A 17620-nucleotide genomic window follows, 5' to 3' on the forward strand; every position below is an offset into this window, starting at 1 on the left:
GTTCTTTGAGAGCAGGAATACATCCTTTGTGCATATTTTAGTTACTCACCATGCTCAGCTCAGAGCTTTGCCTACAGCAGACTCTTGACAAATGGTGGACAAATGGATAAATAAATATTTTAAAAACCAGTTTCCACAAAGTCCAATATTGTAGCAATGCAATGATCCCACCAGGGAGATTTAAAAGATGATGAGATTAATTTGACATGCACCTAAAAAAGCTGCTTGATTTGGTTAGCTAGTCAATTCAGTGGCAAACTTCTACCTGGTTATTTCTCACAGTGGTCTGTGGCTTAACACCAACCAATTTAGTTATACTTGCAATCCAGGGGCCCCACTCTCTATCGCCTGTTTCTGTTCTATTTTGGACACATGGAGAAGTGTGTTCTGAAGGTGAAAGTCTACATTACATGATTTCTGTGAAGCTGGTGGTGATGACCCCACATTAAGAAATGAAGAGCATTAATTATACTTGGTAAAGCAGAAGTCTTAATAATGTGTGAAAAGATGAAAGGAAAACAGATTAGTGAACTGAATTCGACCTGATTCCAGTGATTGAAATACATCAAAACAACATTTCAGAACCGTTTCTTATGTTAGTGCTATATTTACTCCTTCCTGAATGCTAATTAGTGGAAGCTCAGTGATAAGTGACAGTGTTTTTTAAAATAGTAATTTGTAGAGAGTGTCATTCTGGGTACCTCCTTCCTGAAGGCCGAATTGAGAGCACAAAGAGATGGCCATAGAGAGGAAGCATCCTGTGCCACTGGCCAGTGGTCTGCTCTTCACAGAAGCCCAAGGATGCGGGCCAGTTGACATCATCCTTGACATCAGCCTTTATGATCAAGCACAGCTCTAACCCTCTCAGAAACCATCTGTGACTCTGTCATTCACAAATGACTCCAAATCCCTGCTGAGTTTACTTTTATTTTCTGCTTTACTCTCTTAGTTTAATGAGTTCTATAAATTTTTTAGTGTGAAGGAGAATTTCCTATCACCTGTTAGACTTACTGTGTCTCAATGAATGTCTCCCATCCTGGAACTCTGGAATTTTCTGAACAGGTTCCCTCAATCAGGTCATCCATTAATTTGCATGTATGCTTAGACTCTTCATTTACTTTAACAGTTAAACATGCCTGCCTCCTCCTCAAATCCTGCGTCTTTGGTTATTCCAGTTATCTTTGCTATCATCCCTACTTGTGTGAGTTCCTTCGAGAGATGTGGCGACCAGCCACAGGACCGAAAATTTAGAGGTGCGTTGGAAAGGAGTTCTCATTTGGTTTTCCAAACCATTCCAAACCATTCCAAACCATATTTCTTGACCAGTTTGGATGACAAGCACAGGGAAACTCCTGCTAATTCCTCCAAGATCCCTTTCCTGGGTCCTGACAGACCTCAAAACTCTCTTTAGCATTAGACTTGGAAGTAAATGATGTGGATAAACTCTTCCTGGATACTTGGCCTGGAGAAATTCAGGTAACCTTTTAAAATCTTTATTCATTTGGGGCACCTGGGTGGCTCAGTCAGTTGGGTGTCTGCCTTCTGCTCAGGTCATGATCCCAGAGTCCTGGGATCGAGCCCTGCATCGGGATCCCTGCTCAGAGGGGAGTTTGCTTGTCCCTCTCCCACTCCCCCTGCTCATGCTCTCTCTCTCTCTCAAGTAAATAAATAAAATCTTAAAAAAAAATAAGATCTCTATTCATTTATCTTTAAGATAAAGATAATAATGCCTCTCCGAGATATTGTGAGGGGGAAAAACTGGACTTACAAATATGAGAGCCTCTCAAATTGAAAACAGTGCTACTGCATAATCATTATTCACAATTTCAAAAGTATCATCTATTCCTTTTCTACCTTTTCACAACAGTTATTTTGGTAATAGAAATTTGATCACTCAACCTCCTCACCAAGAAAAGCCTGGGACCAGATGTCCTCATTGGTAAATTCTACCAAGCATTTAAAGAAGAATTTACTCTAATCCTTTTCAAACACTTCAAAAACAAAAACAAAAACAAAAACAAAAACAAAACCTGATGAGGAGAGAAAATATCCAAACTCATTTTAGAAGGTCGACATTATCCTGATATAAAAGCCAAACGAAGATATCACAAGAAAAGAGAACCACAGGCCAATATCCTTGATGAACAGAGATGCAAAAATCTCAACAAAGTACTCGGAAAGCAAATTCAAAAGCAGACTGAGAGGATTACAAATCATGACCAAGTGAGACTCACCCCTGGGATGTAAGGACAGTTCAACATATAAAAATTAATCAGTGTAATACACCACATTAGCAGAGTGAAGGATAAAAATCACTCAATTGATTGTTTTTTTTTTTTTTTTTTGCTGTGTAGAAGTTCTGAAGTTTGGGACGCCTGGGTGGCTCAGTCGGTTAAGTGTCTGACTTTGGCTCAGGTCATGATCTCAGGGTCCTGGCATGGAGCCCCACGTCGGGCTTCTTGCTCAGCAGGGAGCCTGCTTCTCCCTCTGCCTGCCTCTCTCACTCTCTCATTCTCTCTGACAAATAAATAAAATATTTTTTTAAAAAATGAAGTTTTGAAGTTTGAGGTAGTTCTATTTGTCTATTCTTGCTTTTGTTCTCTGTGCTTTTGGTGCCATGCCCATGAAATCGTTGCCAAGACTGATGCCATAAAGCTTTTTCCTTATGCTTCCTTCTAAGGGTTTTTACAACATACAAAAAGAAGTTGTGTTTCTACATGCCAACAACAAACTATCTGAATGAGAAATAAATAAATAATCCCATTTACAATAACATCAAAAAGAGTAAAATACCCAGGAATAAGTTTAACCAGGGAGGTAAAAGATCTGTATACTAAACAGTATAAGATGGGGATGAAAGAAGTTGAAGAAGACACAAATAATGGAAAGATATTCTGTGCTCAGGAATTGGAAGAATTTATATTGTTCAAATGTCCATACCTAGAGCAATTGACAGGTTCAATGCAATCCCTACCAAAATTTCAATGGCATTTTTCATAGAAATAGAACAAACGATCCTAAAATGTATATAAAACCACAGAAGACCCCGAATTGCCAAAGCAATCTTGAAAAGGGAGAACAAAGCTAGAGGCAGCATACTTCCTGATTTCAAACAGTATGGGTTTGGCATAAAAACAGACACATAGACAAATGGAACAGAATCAAGAGCCCAGAAATAAATCCACCCATATATGGCCAATTAATTTATGATAAAGGAGCCAAAAATAAGGATTATCTTTTCAACAAATGGTGTTGAGAAAACTGAATAGCCACACACCAAAGAATAAAACTGAATTCCTTTCTCATACCATATACAAAAACTCAAAACAGATTCAAGACTTGAATGTAAAACCTGACTCTGTAAAATTCCTAGACAAAACATGTGGTGTAAGTTCCCTGATATCGGTCTTGGCGATGATTTTTTGGATTTGATACCAAAAGCAAAGGCAATAAAAGCAAAAGTACACAAGTGGGATTACATCAAACTAGAAAGCTTTTGAGCAAAAGAAAACATCAATGAAATGAGAAGGCAACCTACGGAATGCAAGAAAATATATGCAAATCCTATATCTGATAAGGGGTTAATATCTAAAATGTATGAAGAACTCATACAACTCAATAGCCAAAAAGCCCCAATCTGATTAAAAAATGGGCAGAGAAACTGAATGGACATTTTTCCAAAGAAGACATTATCAATGGCGAACAGCCACAAGAAAAGGTGTTCAACATCATCAATCATCATGGAAATATAAATCAAAACCACAATGAGATATCACCTCACACCTGTAAGAGTGGTTATCATCAAAAAGACAAGACATAATAAGTGTTGGCGAGGATGTAGAGAAAAGGTAACCCTTATGCACAGTTGATGGGAATGTAGACTGGTGCAGCCACTATGGAAAACAGGATGGACATTCCTTAAAAAGTTAAAAATAGAACTATTGTATAATCCAGCTATTTCATTTCTGGGTATATATATATATCCAAAGGAAATGAAATCATTGTCTCAAAGAGCTGTCTGGACTCCCATGTTAATTGCAGCATTATTCACAACAGCCAAGGTATGAAAACAACCTACATGTTTAACAACAGATCACCGAATATAGAAGATCTGGTACGTATATGCAAAAGAATATTATTCCACATGAAAAGGAATGAAATCCTGCCATTTGGATCTTGAGGGCATAATGCTCAGTGAAATAATTCAGACAGAAAATAAAAAGTACTGTATGATCCCAATCATATATAAAATCTAGAAACACTGCGCAAAACATGGAAACAGAAGGGAACATGGTGGTAGCCAGGAGCGGAGGGTGAGGAAAGGGAGAGATGCTGGTCAAAGGGTACAAGCTTTCAGTTATAAGATGAGTAAGCTCTAGGACTCTAATATTCAGCATGATGACTAATAGTTCACAATACTACTGTCCTGCACACTTAAAAGTTGCTAAGAAAATAGATGGTAGAAGATGTTCTCACCACAAGAAAAGAAATGGTATTTATGTAATGAGATGGTGGTGTTAGCTAAGGGCTATGGTGGCAGCCATTTTGCAACATCTAAGTGTAGCAAATCAACCAGTTGTACACCTTAAACTTACACACGTTCTTTGTCATGTATATCTCAGTAAAACTGGAATAGATACTAAGAAAAAATACAAGTGGATTATAGATATGGAGGATGGAATATAAAAGATCAATAGATCTATAACATGACATCCAAATTTAGACACCCAGCTCAGCTATTTCTTGAATTCCAGACTGAAATATTCACTCTGTAATAATGGTACTTGGATATCCCACAGAACCTTATATTTATTCGTTTACTTAGTCTACAAATATTTTTAAATATTCACCAAATTTAACTGGAGTATCCCCTCAGAACTACACCTTCTCCAAACGATCATGAGGTAGGTCTTACAGCTTCGAACTTTGTTCATTTACCCCTCCTCTGATCCCCTTCAACGATACAAGGTAGTGCCAAATGTCCTTTCCTTTTATCTGTATTACTGCAATAGCCCCCTAAATGTGTCTTTTGGGGTCCAGTCTTGCATTTCTTTTAATCCAACCTCTACATAGAAGCCCAGCTGCTATTTCTAAAGTGCAAGTGTGATCTTGTTACTTTTCTGATTGAACCCCTTTAAAGACTCCCCATTACTCTTAGGAGAAAAAGCCAAGGTCATTGATTTGACTTACAAGGACTCATTTCTGCTCCTTCTGCAGCCTTAGTCTTACTGTGTTCCCACTGCGCTTCAGGCTCCAGCCCTCCTGCACAAGTTCTGCAGTCCCTTCTGCCAGCAACAATCTCTACTGTGCCATCCCTCCTGTCACAACCTGACACCTGTTTACCTCCAAATCCCAGCTTTGGCTTTGAGACCTTCCCCATCCACCTTTAAGACGGGGCAAAATGCCCCTCCCAAGTGCTCCTTTATAGCTGGTACTTAGTTTTATCCTAACACTGACCCAGACTCTGTCCTTTACTGTTTGTTTACCTACATCCCCTACCAGACCTTCACCTTGTGAGCAAGCATTGTGTCTAATTTATAGTTGTATTCCCATTACCTAATCCAGAGCATGGCACACAGTAGGTATTCATTACATTGTTGTATAAATTAAAAAAGGAAAGAAGGGAAATAGTCCATATTAGTAATACTTTGGGTAGTTGGACAACACAGGTTCCTTTTCATTGGTTTCCTACCTAAATCAATAAACTCGAATTTTATGTATCACCATTTCCAGAAAGAATTCCATTTTAATTTTACAAAATTAAGCTGAATAACTTCAGAAATGGCAAAAGGATCTTTAAACACAATTTAGTGGAGATTTTGGGAGGTGAGAGACTTTGTTTGCTCTTATATTGAAAAAATATATATTTAAAAACAGCTTGTCACAGTACCTGGCACAGAGTAGGTTCTCAATTTTAAAATTGTTTCCTCATGCTGCCAGAACACTAGTTTCTGCAAACATTCTTATTTTCTCTACTTCCCTCCTCCCTAAAAAGGAGCGTAATAAAAACCATTCTTCATGCACACACACACACAAAGAAGGAAGAGGCATGGCCAAACACAGAGACATGGCCTCATTTAGTTCAAATGTGAAATCTTAAAAATAAGCAAAAAGAAATGATATTTTATTCAACTAAATACAGGTTTTGTTTCAGAAGCTTGTTGTAGAGGAGTGTGTGTGAATTTCTGTCATTTAGGTGAGATGGCCCCTCCATGGAGCCAGGTTGAACTATGCCTACTATGGGCAGGGACATTGTAAACTAACAGAGAGAACAATTAGGGATATAATCAATTCTAGAATGCCAGCCAGAAGAATACTTGCCAAGGAGGGAAAGCACATGGGACCCTGATTTTGAGGGCCACCGGTATTTACTTTGCAGGGAAACAATCTGGGGAAGCAGACCTCCATTCAGGAAGATGAGCACTAATGCTGTGCGTTCATTATGTGATGTGTGTGTGTGTGTGTGTGTGTGTGTGTGTGTGTGTGTGTGCGCGCGCGCACACGCCTGCCTGGCTTGTGGACATCTTAACCATGCAAGACACAGTCAAGGCAAATGAAGACAGTTGTCAGAGGATGAGAAGTAGAGATACAGAAACACAAGTTTTATTTTTCTGTGTAAATATGTAAAAGGCATAATCACACACAATGCAATTAAAAATAGAGAGACATAAAGGGAGAAAGGAAAATATTTTTGTTTTAAGTCAGGTATCTCATGACAGGACATTTGGAAAATAGAAAAGCGATTGACAGTGACAATGACAACAGAGACATCAGAATTTCACAGAGAAAGTGTTCGTGAATGACTCAGATATATTTGGAAGATAACAAATTAACACTGAAGTGGTCTGTAAGTATATAAGTACAGATATGTCCAAAAAGGGAGTCAATATGAAAGCCGTATGTATGTAGCTATAATCGATTTTATGCTTACTTCAAATATCTGGAAATGCAGACATTGATGGGGTTTTCCCCAAGTCTCTTGTCACAAAGTCCAAGTTTGTAACGGACCCATCTGAGACAGCGGTATGCTACATGCTGCCTGGACGGGAGCGAGAAGAAGGAGGTTAAAGAAAGAGTTCAAAATCAGTTGCTTCCCATTTGAAATGACTGCCAGTTTCCTGGAGGATTTGAATTTGCCGCATAAAATCTTCTATGACTATTGAAAAATAGAATTGAATCCATTTCCTTTGCTTTTATACTATACCATTTTGTCCTTTTGTTTTGGTTGGTATATTTAGGTCTTCCTTGGTCATTTCCACAGAAAAACAACTTTCTTTAAGCAATTGGGACATTTTAAATGAGGATTGGATATCACCCAATGGATAAATTGCCCTCGTGTTGTCAAACCAGGGCAGCTCCTAAAGACACAGACACATTTACAAAATTATATTTGTCAGGTCGTTGTTATTGTAGTTGTTTTCTCAATTAATTCATAGGATCAAACCGCTTTTCCCTCTAAATGAGCACAATGTCTTCTTTGGAAGGGTACATCAGTACAGAGATATTTAGCAGAAATTCTAACGTGCCAGTGGAAGGAATTAAAAATATTTTCAAATGAAGTTTTTTTAATTACTATTATATTTCGTCTATTAAGCTAAGAAATGTATATAAATTTTTTGCATATCTTATTAATTTACTTGGTAGAGCCATCATTTCAGGTATATATTTAAAAAAAACATAATGTCAAATATATTTTGATAATGAAAGGTACTATGCTTCTATGGTTTTTTCAGAAAGATAATTAAAGATGATACGTTTACTTGCAAATTTTGAAAAATATGCCTCCAAGAAATCAAGTTTTATAATATATATTTTTTGGTGTATAGATATACAACAATACTTATTTTTTCTTTAATATGCATCAAAAAGCAATTCAAATCAGTCCATTTGGTGGAAATGTCAGCAAGCTCATAAATTTATAAGCAATTAACCAAAAAGTACTCTATTTGAATAGAAAGTATTGCAGGAAAAAGAAATGGAAGTAGGGCTTCTCTGTCCTATTGAAGGAGAGGTTTTGTGGAATCAGAAAGTATACTGGTGAGGAATAATTTGAGTTTTGATACCAATTATATCAGAAAATTTTCTTTCTCCATTTTAGGGATCTTGTGTGATTCCCTGCTTTCTCTTTATATATATTTTTAACTTCCCAGAGAGTTGGCAACACTTCATTTGAACAGCTATGTATAAAAACATAGATGGATGTAAAAAGGTTTAATCAGTAATTTTCAAACTGCCATGTTACGAATAATAGATGGGAATGAAAGAACATAAATGCCTTAGGATCTGGGTGCATGGGGCAACTACCATTACAAAAGCACACACAGAAATGGAGTGTGGGAGAAAATCAGTTCTCATTGCAGTGGTCAGTCCAATATGGAAGCACCAAGAAAGACAATGTACTTGTATGAAGTATACTCAATGATGAGAAGCTTCCGGTTATGTTAAGAACAATATTTTTTGCATAGATAGCTGAAATAGGTAAATACTTAATATTCTCAGAGTACGCTCGTGGTACTATGAATTTATTTTAATTTTGAAGGTAGTTTTTCTTTTTCTTTTTTAGAGTCTAAAGTGAGTCAAGGCATTTCTTGAACTTCGATGGCTTTTAAGTTTAGGAATGTCTCAGGGAGTGTTAGTTATCGTCCTGTTCACCCCACTCAACAACTGCCTCGTCGTTCATGCGCAAAATGAGGTAAGAAAGAAGCTGAAAGAGATTCTGCCAGAGTAAGAGAGACACATAAAAGGAGAGCCCGCTTACATCCACCTCGCAGCGTTCACCCCCGAAGGCCACATCACAGACACACTGGAACTTGTTGACCAGGTCCTGGCACAGACCGCCATTGAAGCAGGGATCTGAGGCACACTCGTCAACGTCCCTTTCACACCTTGAACAGAAACAGAAATAGCAGCAACCTTGGTCTCTGTTGAATAAATTGGCTGGGAAATGGGGTAAAGAAAAAAATTGTTGCCTTATCTACTTGGAACAGTACGGTCTGACTTACCAACTTCCATACAACTTACATATACTTACTGATGTGGGACATATTCCTCAAAATTTCTGTAACAAATTTTGTTTTTAAGAGAAATAACTTGTACACACGCACAGTTAATTAGAATGAGAAACCAGGTGCAAGTATTTAGAAACCAAGAAAAAACCTGAAGAAAGGTTGTTTGTCTCTGAAGAGCATTTAGCATCTTTGCCACTTTCAGTTCAGTTTACTGGGGGCACATGGGAACCATGAGGCTATATTTTGCCAACCTGGAGTCTACAGAGCAGACCTATGCTCCTGCTGTCAGGATTCTAATGCATCCAGGCCTTCAGGCTATGGGGGGAAAGAAAGCCCACCAAAAATAGGGGGGAAAATCGGTTTATCCTTGAAGATTTGGGATTATTTTGCTTTGGAATCTTATTTTTCTTTTTTCTTTTTGGAATCCTGTTTTTCAACAAAAAGTAAAAGTAGATAATTAGAATATTTCAGTTGCTAATAAATATGTTTCATAGCTAAGTGTAATTTTAAAATATTCAGGTAGAATGACTTTCAAGAGCTAAATTTTCCCAAAAAAATGATATCAATTCTAAGGAATATTGAAATTTTCCTCTTCCCTGGGACACTGTCATCTTTCACCCGACCTTCTGCCAACAACTTGTTTTTCCATATATTCGCCAATTAATTCACCAGTCATTTTCATTCAGTTGTTCAGTCTGGTATGTATTTAGCACTTACCATGTGCCAAACACTGTTAGGCCTCTGCATAGAGCAGTAACTAAAGCATCTCTTTTACTTTGCAAAATTCATATAAAATGTTAGCTCCAAGAATCCCTAAAGAGCAACTTAAAACGTCGAAGTGTAATGTAAACAATTTTTCATTCCTCGCCTCCCAAAAGGTAAAACTTGCATGCCTGGGTCATCGACTAATCACTAGGCTCAAAATGAAGGGGGATAACGGGGTGGGTGGGGAGGGCCAACCCAAGGTATAAAGGAAAAAAAGATTTCTTCCCAGAAAAACAGCTCCTTATCCTGCTGGATAACGAGCATAGCTAAGACATTTTGTTTTCCTTTTTTGGCTCAGATTTCTGGACTGGAAGGAGGCTTCTCTGATTAGATCTGAGCAAAACCTGACAACTTGTGAGAGCCTGCCAAGCACTCTTTGTCCTGGGTGGGCCAGAGTGTTCACACCATCCATCATTTACGACCTGCCAGGATGACACTCTAAAGTTGGGGGTTTAGCCAGACAGAAGAGGAGGCAATTTGCAGGAAGAAAGCTTTTCCATATCTTTGGACGTTATGGAAGTCCCATTCCCCTAGGCCTTGGGAGACTGTCTAGTATTTTCCAGTCTTCCTCTGGCTCTTCTTTTCCCATTTCTTATCCATTTCTCTTTTGAACCAGTGCACCACACATACACATTCATTATAAACATTACCGGAGCTTTCATTAGAGGTTAATTAATAGATCGGCAATCAAAATAAATAAATCTATTAACATCCAGTGAATTAACTGATCATGCTTAAGGACTTTGAAAGTACAACATCTATTGAACGTGTGTTCACTATTTTAGAAATCCATTTGCAGCAGAGAAGTTGATCCAGAGGAGAATCCCCGGGAGAGACAGGAAAACTTGAAGCTTCCTTTCCTTTCCTAGGCATTTCAAAGAAAGGATTTGCATTTAAATGCAAGATTATTCTTTTAAACAAATGTTGGAGGAAAGGGACACGTTTATTGTAAACAGGGATAATGCGTGAGTAGCAGAGAAAATAGTCCAAGGCTTCGGATGCGTCTATGCATTATGCCATTGAACATTAATGTGACATGAAGCATTCACCTGTGACACGGAGGCAGGAAATAACCAGCGCTTAAATATAGTGAAAGAGTTGGTCAAGGAAATATTTAGGACGAGGAAATATTTGCGCTGTTTCGGAGGGATATGGAATTGGAGGCCAGCTGAATGGTCTCTGGTTAACAATACGTTGCATGGTAAAAAGTGGCTCAATAGAAAGTAGAATATGCTCCAAGGCTGTGTCCTTCCATGCACATATATGCTTGGTCTGCGTGTACTGCTTGGAGCCAACCACTGAAAGCAGGCTGTGAAGGCAAGAACTAGATTTGTCACTGAACGCTGCATGGGTAAAAGGTAGGTATATCAGAGATTGCCTGCTATTTTGTAAAAAACGGCAATATAGCTGTATCTTGTCATGCCAAAAGAGCCAGCTGGAAAAGAGAAAATTCAAATGAATCCAAATTGCAATTGTCATGGAACACAAATTATACCCATAATTTTATTAACTTCCCTTTTGAGAAAAATTCATTCAGTCAAACTCTCTCAAATGCTTTGTATTTTCATTTATCTAATTTGTTCAATGTGGGAAGTTTGATCAGAGATCACTATCTTGTGCTGGACAGCATATGAGATGAAGGAGTACTTTTCCCATTTTCTTTTAATTTTTGCAAGCAAAGATTTATTCATTTTTGTCAGCACATCCAAAAGATGAGCACAGGCTTTGAGGGCAACTTGACCTCACTGCAGCACACATCTGGATTGGCACCTGACCTTTAACTTAACCCCTCAGCCCCAGTTTTTGCAAATGCAAAGTGAGATTAATAACAACTAGAGATGATATTTACAAGATGCATGACTTAGGGCTCAACAAATGGTTAACTCTTTATTATCTGCTTATATAGAGATATATAAGAGGTTATAGAGAGCCCTGGTATATAATCAGGACATTGATCCTTTTGAGAAGCTGATAAAAGCTGTGGAGTATATTCCTTTTTTTTTTTTTTCTTTTAATCTTTGACCTCACCTTCAGCTAGTCAAATGCATATCCAAATTTGGCTGCATTTTCAGCCATCGTCTGAAGCCACTGGCCAACTCCCTATCAACAATCCCTGTATTAAGTGAAGAACTGTTGAAGGGTTTCTCTGGGAAAGATAGGCTCATATGGATAAGCCGCATATACTTTCGGGGTTCTAGATCATTCTATGAGGTAATCTTTTAGGTATATTTTATTTTACTTCAACAACAACTATATTTGCATTACTTATTCGAGTCAGCAGGAAAGAAACATGAATCCAGAAGTACTTATCAGAAAGAAAACTAGCACATTTTACATTTTTTCAAAAGACATATTTTCCTATTTGAAGTCTTGGCTAATAAAGTGTTCTTTACTTTGACCTAAACTGTGATTTTTCTTCTTTTTTATTGTTTGACTCTGGTTGGACCTACATTTCAGCATGGATTTTCCTATGGGAACTGAGATGAAAAATTAGAGGAGAGATCAACCTTGTATAATCCCACTGTTTTTCAGCCCAGAACTCTCTTCTATAAAGTTCTAACGTGACTCACCATTCCCCAGTATAACCTGGCCAGCACAGACATTTTAATTCACCCTGGAACTCCGAGCAGTTGCCTCCGTTGTAGCAAGTGAGATTTGTCTTCTCATTCCCACAGACTGTTGAGGGTAATCTGGTGTGTCTAGAGAGATAAAAGTAGCAGCCACAGCTGTTCATCTTGTTCGTTTCATTCAAGAAAACTTTTTGGAAAAGTTCATGTATGTAGTCAATGCCAAACTAATTAACTACTCAGGCTGGCTGAGCTACAGATGCTTGATTGTGCTACACTATACACAGTCACTTTCTCCGGGTAAACAGCTCCTGCTGGAGGGTGCTATAGCAAGCATGGCTGTATATCTTCTGTTTCTACAGTTTTCATTGGTGAGATAAGATCTGTGCCGTGGGGTGGCAATAAATTTAGGGCTGGGAAGAAACTTGCTATAGCTTGGTTTGCTGCTGCCTTGCTTATAATAAATCAACACAGGCCACGGAAAATTGCATCTCTATAAAGGCCAGGAAAGCAAGGACAGCACTCTGGTACCCAAGCACTCATGTGATTTCTCTGTAGGCTTTCAGAGCTGAAGTCCGCTTACCCCACCAACACTTGTTGGTCTCTATCCAGTGATTCATAGCTTAGCCGAATGCAAGCCAAATGCTGTCCAGGAGGATTGTATATAGCGCTCAGTGGCAACTGTATGTGAATTCAAGAGGGTGGCTCTTTTGTATAACAACAAAGCTGCACATATTAAGGAATCCTTATACAAGGCAGAACAAATTGTTAGAAGCTAAGCAGAACTTGACTACAAGGCAAGATCCAGAGGTGTGAAGGACTGATTAGAAGAGATTTTAAGGGTGTCGTTCAGGTCCTTTGACCCACTGTGCATGGTATCTGATACATAATTAATGTTCAGGAAATGTAAGATGAATTTAATTTTGTCCTGTTGTGCGCGCTGCAGCTAATATGGAGAAACTAGCCTATGTGTCGGTAAGTGTGTCTCTTCCCACAAGAACTAATCAATTCGACTTTAAAAAGAAAATATCATAAGGACTTTTCAAAAGAACGAAAAATGTCAACCAGCTTTGAAAGAGGTCAATTAGCAATGCAAATGTGAAGCTTTGTATACATCTTACGTTCAATAAACAATTTTTGAATCTCATTAGAAGGTACTTTTGAGAACTTTAATCTTTGGGAACTTGACTTTGATGAATTAGGCAGGAAAAAATACTGGAGAACTAGTTACTGGGGCATGTATGTTTACTTTACTTATCCAAAGCCACCATGGCAATACTATTAATTTTGATCCTGAATGTCTTTTGCTTTTAAACAGGCACTTTGTCTATTGGCAAATGAGCCCGTTTTAACTCATGGAAAGTGACATATAACTGAAATGTCAACACTTAGCACCTAATACTGTGCCTTGCCTTCATAGGTTATAAACAGCAATGAATGTTATGGAGATAAATACATTTTCTTTTTTTTTAAAGATTTTTTATTTGTTTGAAAGAGAGAGAGTGAGCAGGGGGAATTGGCAGAGGGAGAGGAAGAAGCAGACTCCCCGCTGAGCAGGGAGCCAGACGTGGGGCTCGATCCCAGGACCCTGAGATCAGGACCCGAGCCAAAGGCAGCGGCTTAACTGACTGAGCCACCCAGGCACCGCTAAATACATTTTCTTATAGGTATGGCTACCTGTTCTGTCTGCTGGGAGATTCATCCCATTAGGGTACCTACCACCTCTCAGTTAGTGTTATGTCTGCAGGCTGCCAACCCACTCCAGGTGCTCCTGCCAAAGTCTGGGAATATATTACTTGTTACTAATAATCCTCTCACCTCCCCATAATGACTCAATTGTTTAGTGAATTTAAAAGCACTATAAGTTATAAAATAATGAATTCTACTTACGTGGAAACACTGAAGCCATGTGACTTAGCAGGAAAATATTGTTTCTTATTTCTGTTTATGTAACACGAGATGGAGGTCATTACTAGAATTAAAACACTGCTTTAGTAGTTTCAGAAAAAATTGTGAAATATGTCGAAATGGGCAAAAGATATTCCTGAGTATTCTTTCTTTCTTTCTTTCTGTCTTTCTTTCTTTCTTTTTTTTAAGATTTTTTATTTATTTGACGGAGAGAGACACAGCAAGAGAGGGAACACAAGCAGGGGGAGTGGGAGAGGGAGAAGCAGACTTCCCACGGAGCCGGGAGCCCGATGCAGGGCTCGATCTCAGGACCCTGGGATCATGACCTGAGCCGAAGGCAGACGCTTAATGACTGAGCCACCCATGTGCCTCCTGAGTATTCTTTCAGTGGAATGTTGGGTGTTATGTAAAGGACACTCTAGGATTGTTTGATTTTGTAGTAGGTATGCCTTAGATTTTCTTCACTAAGCTATTTTACGACTCTATAAGTTGTAGAAAAATGACATTAATATAAATGGATTCTGCTCACTGAAATGCAAATGAATTTGTCCATAGTGATATAATTGTCACAGGGTAGAAAAGTTTCAAATATTAATTGTATTGCTCTATAAAAAATTAGTTTTGTCTATAAAAAATTCATTAGTAACTTCATTCCCTCATCTTTATTTATATATATTTGTGTTTATGTGGATAATAAAAATATATGCAATTATTATATATGTACATATATAAATAATTAGGTTGTCCTTTGACACTTTTTTATATCTTACTCATTTCCTCATTAATTAATGACTTAAATGAAAACATCAAAGCATGTTCATTTATCTGAGAGTTATAATTTCACTTTCTCGAAATTATAATTTAGCATAGACTTTTCAAGATTTTATGAGATTTACCTGCCTGGAATAGTCAAGGGCATTGTTTTAGGGGTAGAAGTCATGCTTCCTCGAACAATATGAAAACAAAGCTTTTGGGGGGGCACCTGGGTGGCTCAGTCGGTTAAGTGTCTGACTCTTGATTTTGGCTCAGGTCATGATCTCAGAGTCATGAGATGGAGCCCTACATTGGGCTCTGAGCTCAGCAGGGAGTCTGCTTGGGATTCTCTCTCTTTCTGCCTCTGTTCCTCTCTGCACTTGCTGTCTTTCTCTCAAAATAAATAAATGAATCTTAAAAAAAGAAAAAGAAAGAAAACTGAGCTTTTGCATTTATTGTAAAAAATATTTGTTTCTTGAGGTCTTAAAGCTATCAAACTCTGGGGCTACAGTTCATGAGATATATTCTAACAAAGATGTCAGAGAAAACGTTTTGCTGAAAGTCTGCTCAAAACACTGCCATTCTTCCTTGTAGAACATCCCACCATGTGAGATCCCGTCTACATGACCAAACCATGGTGGAAGGGGCTCATGTCACTCCTGTTCAGCACAGCCTACGGATGCATGGCTGAGAAAGCTTTCCAATTCGACAAGGAAAATGGAGAGTATAGCTCCAAAGGCCGAGCTTTACATGAACTTCATGCTCACCTGCAAAATTTTCCTGTGAAATTTCCAAAACAGCGGCAAGAATAGCCATTGGGGTTGCTGATGCAGGTGGCCCCGTTTGCACACTGGTGACTCTGGCAATTGTCTATATCCATTTCACAGTTCACACCGGTGTATCCAGCCTCACACCTGCAGTGATAGGCTGCAACTCTGTCAGAGCAGTTGCCATGGATACAGGGGTTTGAAAAGCATTCATCAATGTTGAGTTCACAGCGTGTCCCTGACCATCCCAAGGGACATGAGCAGTGATAAGAGCTATAGATGTCTTCACAATTTCCTCCATGCAAACAGGGATTGGAGTTGCAGGCATTCAACTGCAAACAGCCAGTAGCCACTGAATTTATAGAGATTTTGAGAAACTGCTCTTCCTGTGGTTTATTAGTGACACCAGGAATATTTTCAAAGTAAGAGAGATAAATGCCACTGATTTCTATTGTACTTAGACATCCTTTCAGGCCCTGCGTATTGTCAACAGCTCGGTCACCCACATAAATGTCTGTATTATCCTTCAGAAAGTTGAGGGTCCCAGTGGCAACTGCACTGGTCACAAAAGGTGCTTGGTTGTCCACTTCCATTTGCCACCTGGAGGCCTGGGCCAGTGGGTCCGTCATGGAAAGAGTCACTTGGTGCCATATGCCATCATTCACAGCCTGCAAACTTGTCAGACTCAGCATATAAAAATTGTTGCCACTTTGCAATTGAAATAATAATCTGGAATCTTGAATGCTAATATTAAGAAATTCAGGCTCCTTCTCTGCATGCAGTATGATCACATTTGCATTCCTTGTTCTGAAACCAAATGTGATATTGGTGAGTTCTCTGGTAATATTCCCGTTGCTCCTGAATAATATTTCACTGCTTTGTGCATTAAAAACAGCATTTGCAATACCTAAAGAAAGAAGGCAACACCAATGAGCAACTTTATTAAATCTGTAATGTTGGCTTCATTACCTTTAGTACTAAAAATGATCATCAGGTTAATATCATCATGTATCAATTGTTTGATATATGTTAGGCACTGTGCTAGTTCTTTTTATATTATTTCTAATACAGAATTCTGGAGCACATTTTTATTATTATTACTATTATCATCCCCATTTCAAAGAAGAAGAAATTGAGACTCAGAGAAGTTAAGTGATTTTTTTTCATAGTCACGTGGCTAATAAATAATAAGACCAGAATACCAAACCTGGATGGTCTGATACCAAAACCCAGACTATACATTTCTTTTCCATTGAAAAAAGGTTACGTGTAGAAACAATGTCTAAAAAAGGTGAAAATGAATGGGATTCAGTGCATGACTAGACGTGGACCTTGGTATTGGAAAAACCTACGATATTCACTTGAGTAGAGAAAAGCCAGTTCTCCACTTCCTGGGTGGGTCTCCTTTCCTCTCGCATGACTTCTGCATTCACAGGACCCCTGACACCAGATGTGTGGGGCTTTCCTCCACCAAGCAATTCTGCACATCATCATTTTCCTTGTCTTTTCATTGTTTCCCATTAGCATGCAAATATACTCTAACTGCTCCAGTCTTAGAAAATCAAAACACACGCAAGACTCAAAAGCACGATTCAGCTCCCCATCACCTCACTGCTTCCTGAATTCTCTATTCGCTTTCAGGGCACAACTTCTCCAAATAGTTTTATATTCTCATTGTCTCCACTTTCTCATCTCTCATTTTCTTTTTAATACATGCTGCTCGGCCTTTTGTGCCAATCACTTCACCTAAGCCAAGCTTGCTGTGTCACAATGACCTCTGTTACTCAATGTAGAAGTCAATTCTCTATTCTCATTTTCTTGCACTTTTCAGTAAAAATTGACCTTAAAAATG

The 17620-nt window shown here is 38.5% G+C and overlaps 1 protein-coding gene across 4 annotated transcripts in view; it reads right to left on the reverse strand.

Annotated features, from left to right (window-relative positions):
• CRB1 (crumbs cell polarity complex component 1) overlaps positions 1-17620 on the reverse strand; it is a 211892-nt gene that overhangs the window by 22987 nt on the left and 171285 nt on the right. For 3 of the 4 annotated variants that reach the window (XM_088016844.1, XM_028120378.2, XM_028120379.1), the window contains 3 exons: positions 15769-16675; positions 12344-12472; positions 8759-8885 (listed from right to left, as the gene is read on the reverse strand). In XM_088016844.1, the coding sequence (XP_087872970.1) occupies positions 8759-8885; positions 12344-12472; positions 15769-16675 (1163 nt within the window). The remainder of the gene's footprint in view (positions 1-8758; positions 8886-12343; positions 12473-15768; positions 16676-17620) is intronic. The other variant, XM_028120380.1, reaches the window with a different exon arrangement.

The sequence above is a fragment of the Eumetopias jubatus genome, unplaced genomic scaffold, assembly GCF_037043125.1.
Source record: "Eumetopias jubatus isolate StellerSeaLion01/CBP00866 unplaced genomic scaffold, mEumJub1_p1.0 scaffold_12, whole genome shotgun sequence".
In the NCBI taxonomy this organism is placed as follows: Eukaryota; Metazoa; Chordata; class Mammalia; order Carnivora; family Otariidae; genus Eumetopias; species Eumetopias jubatus.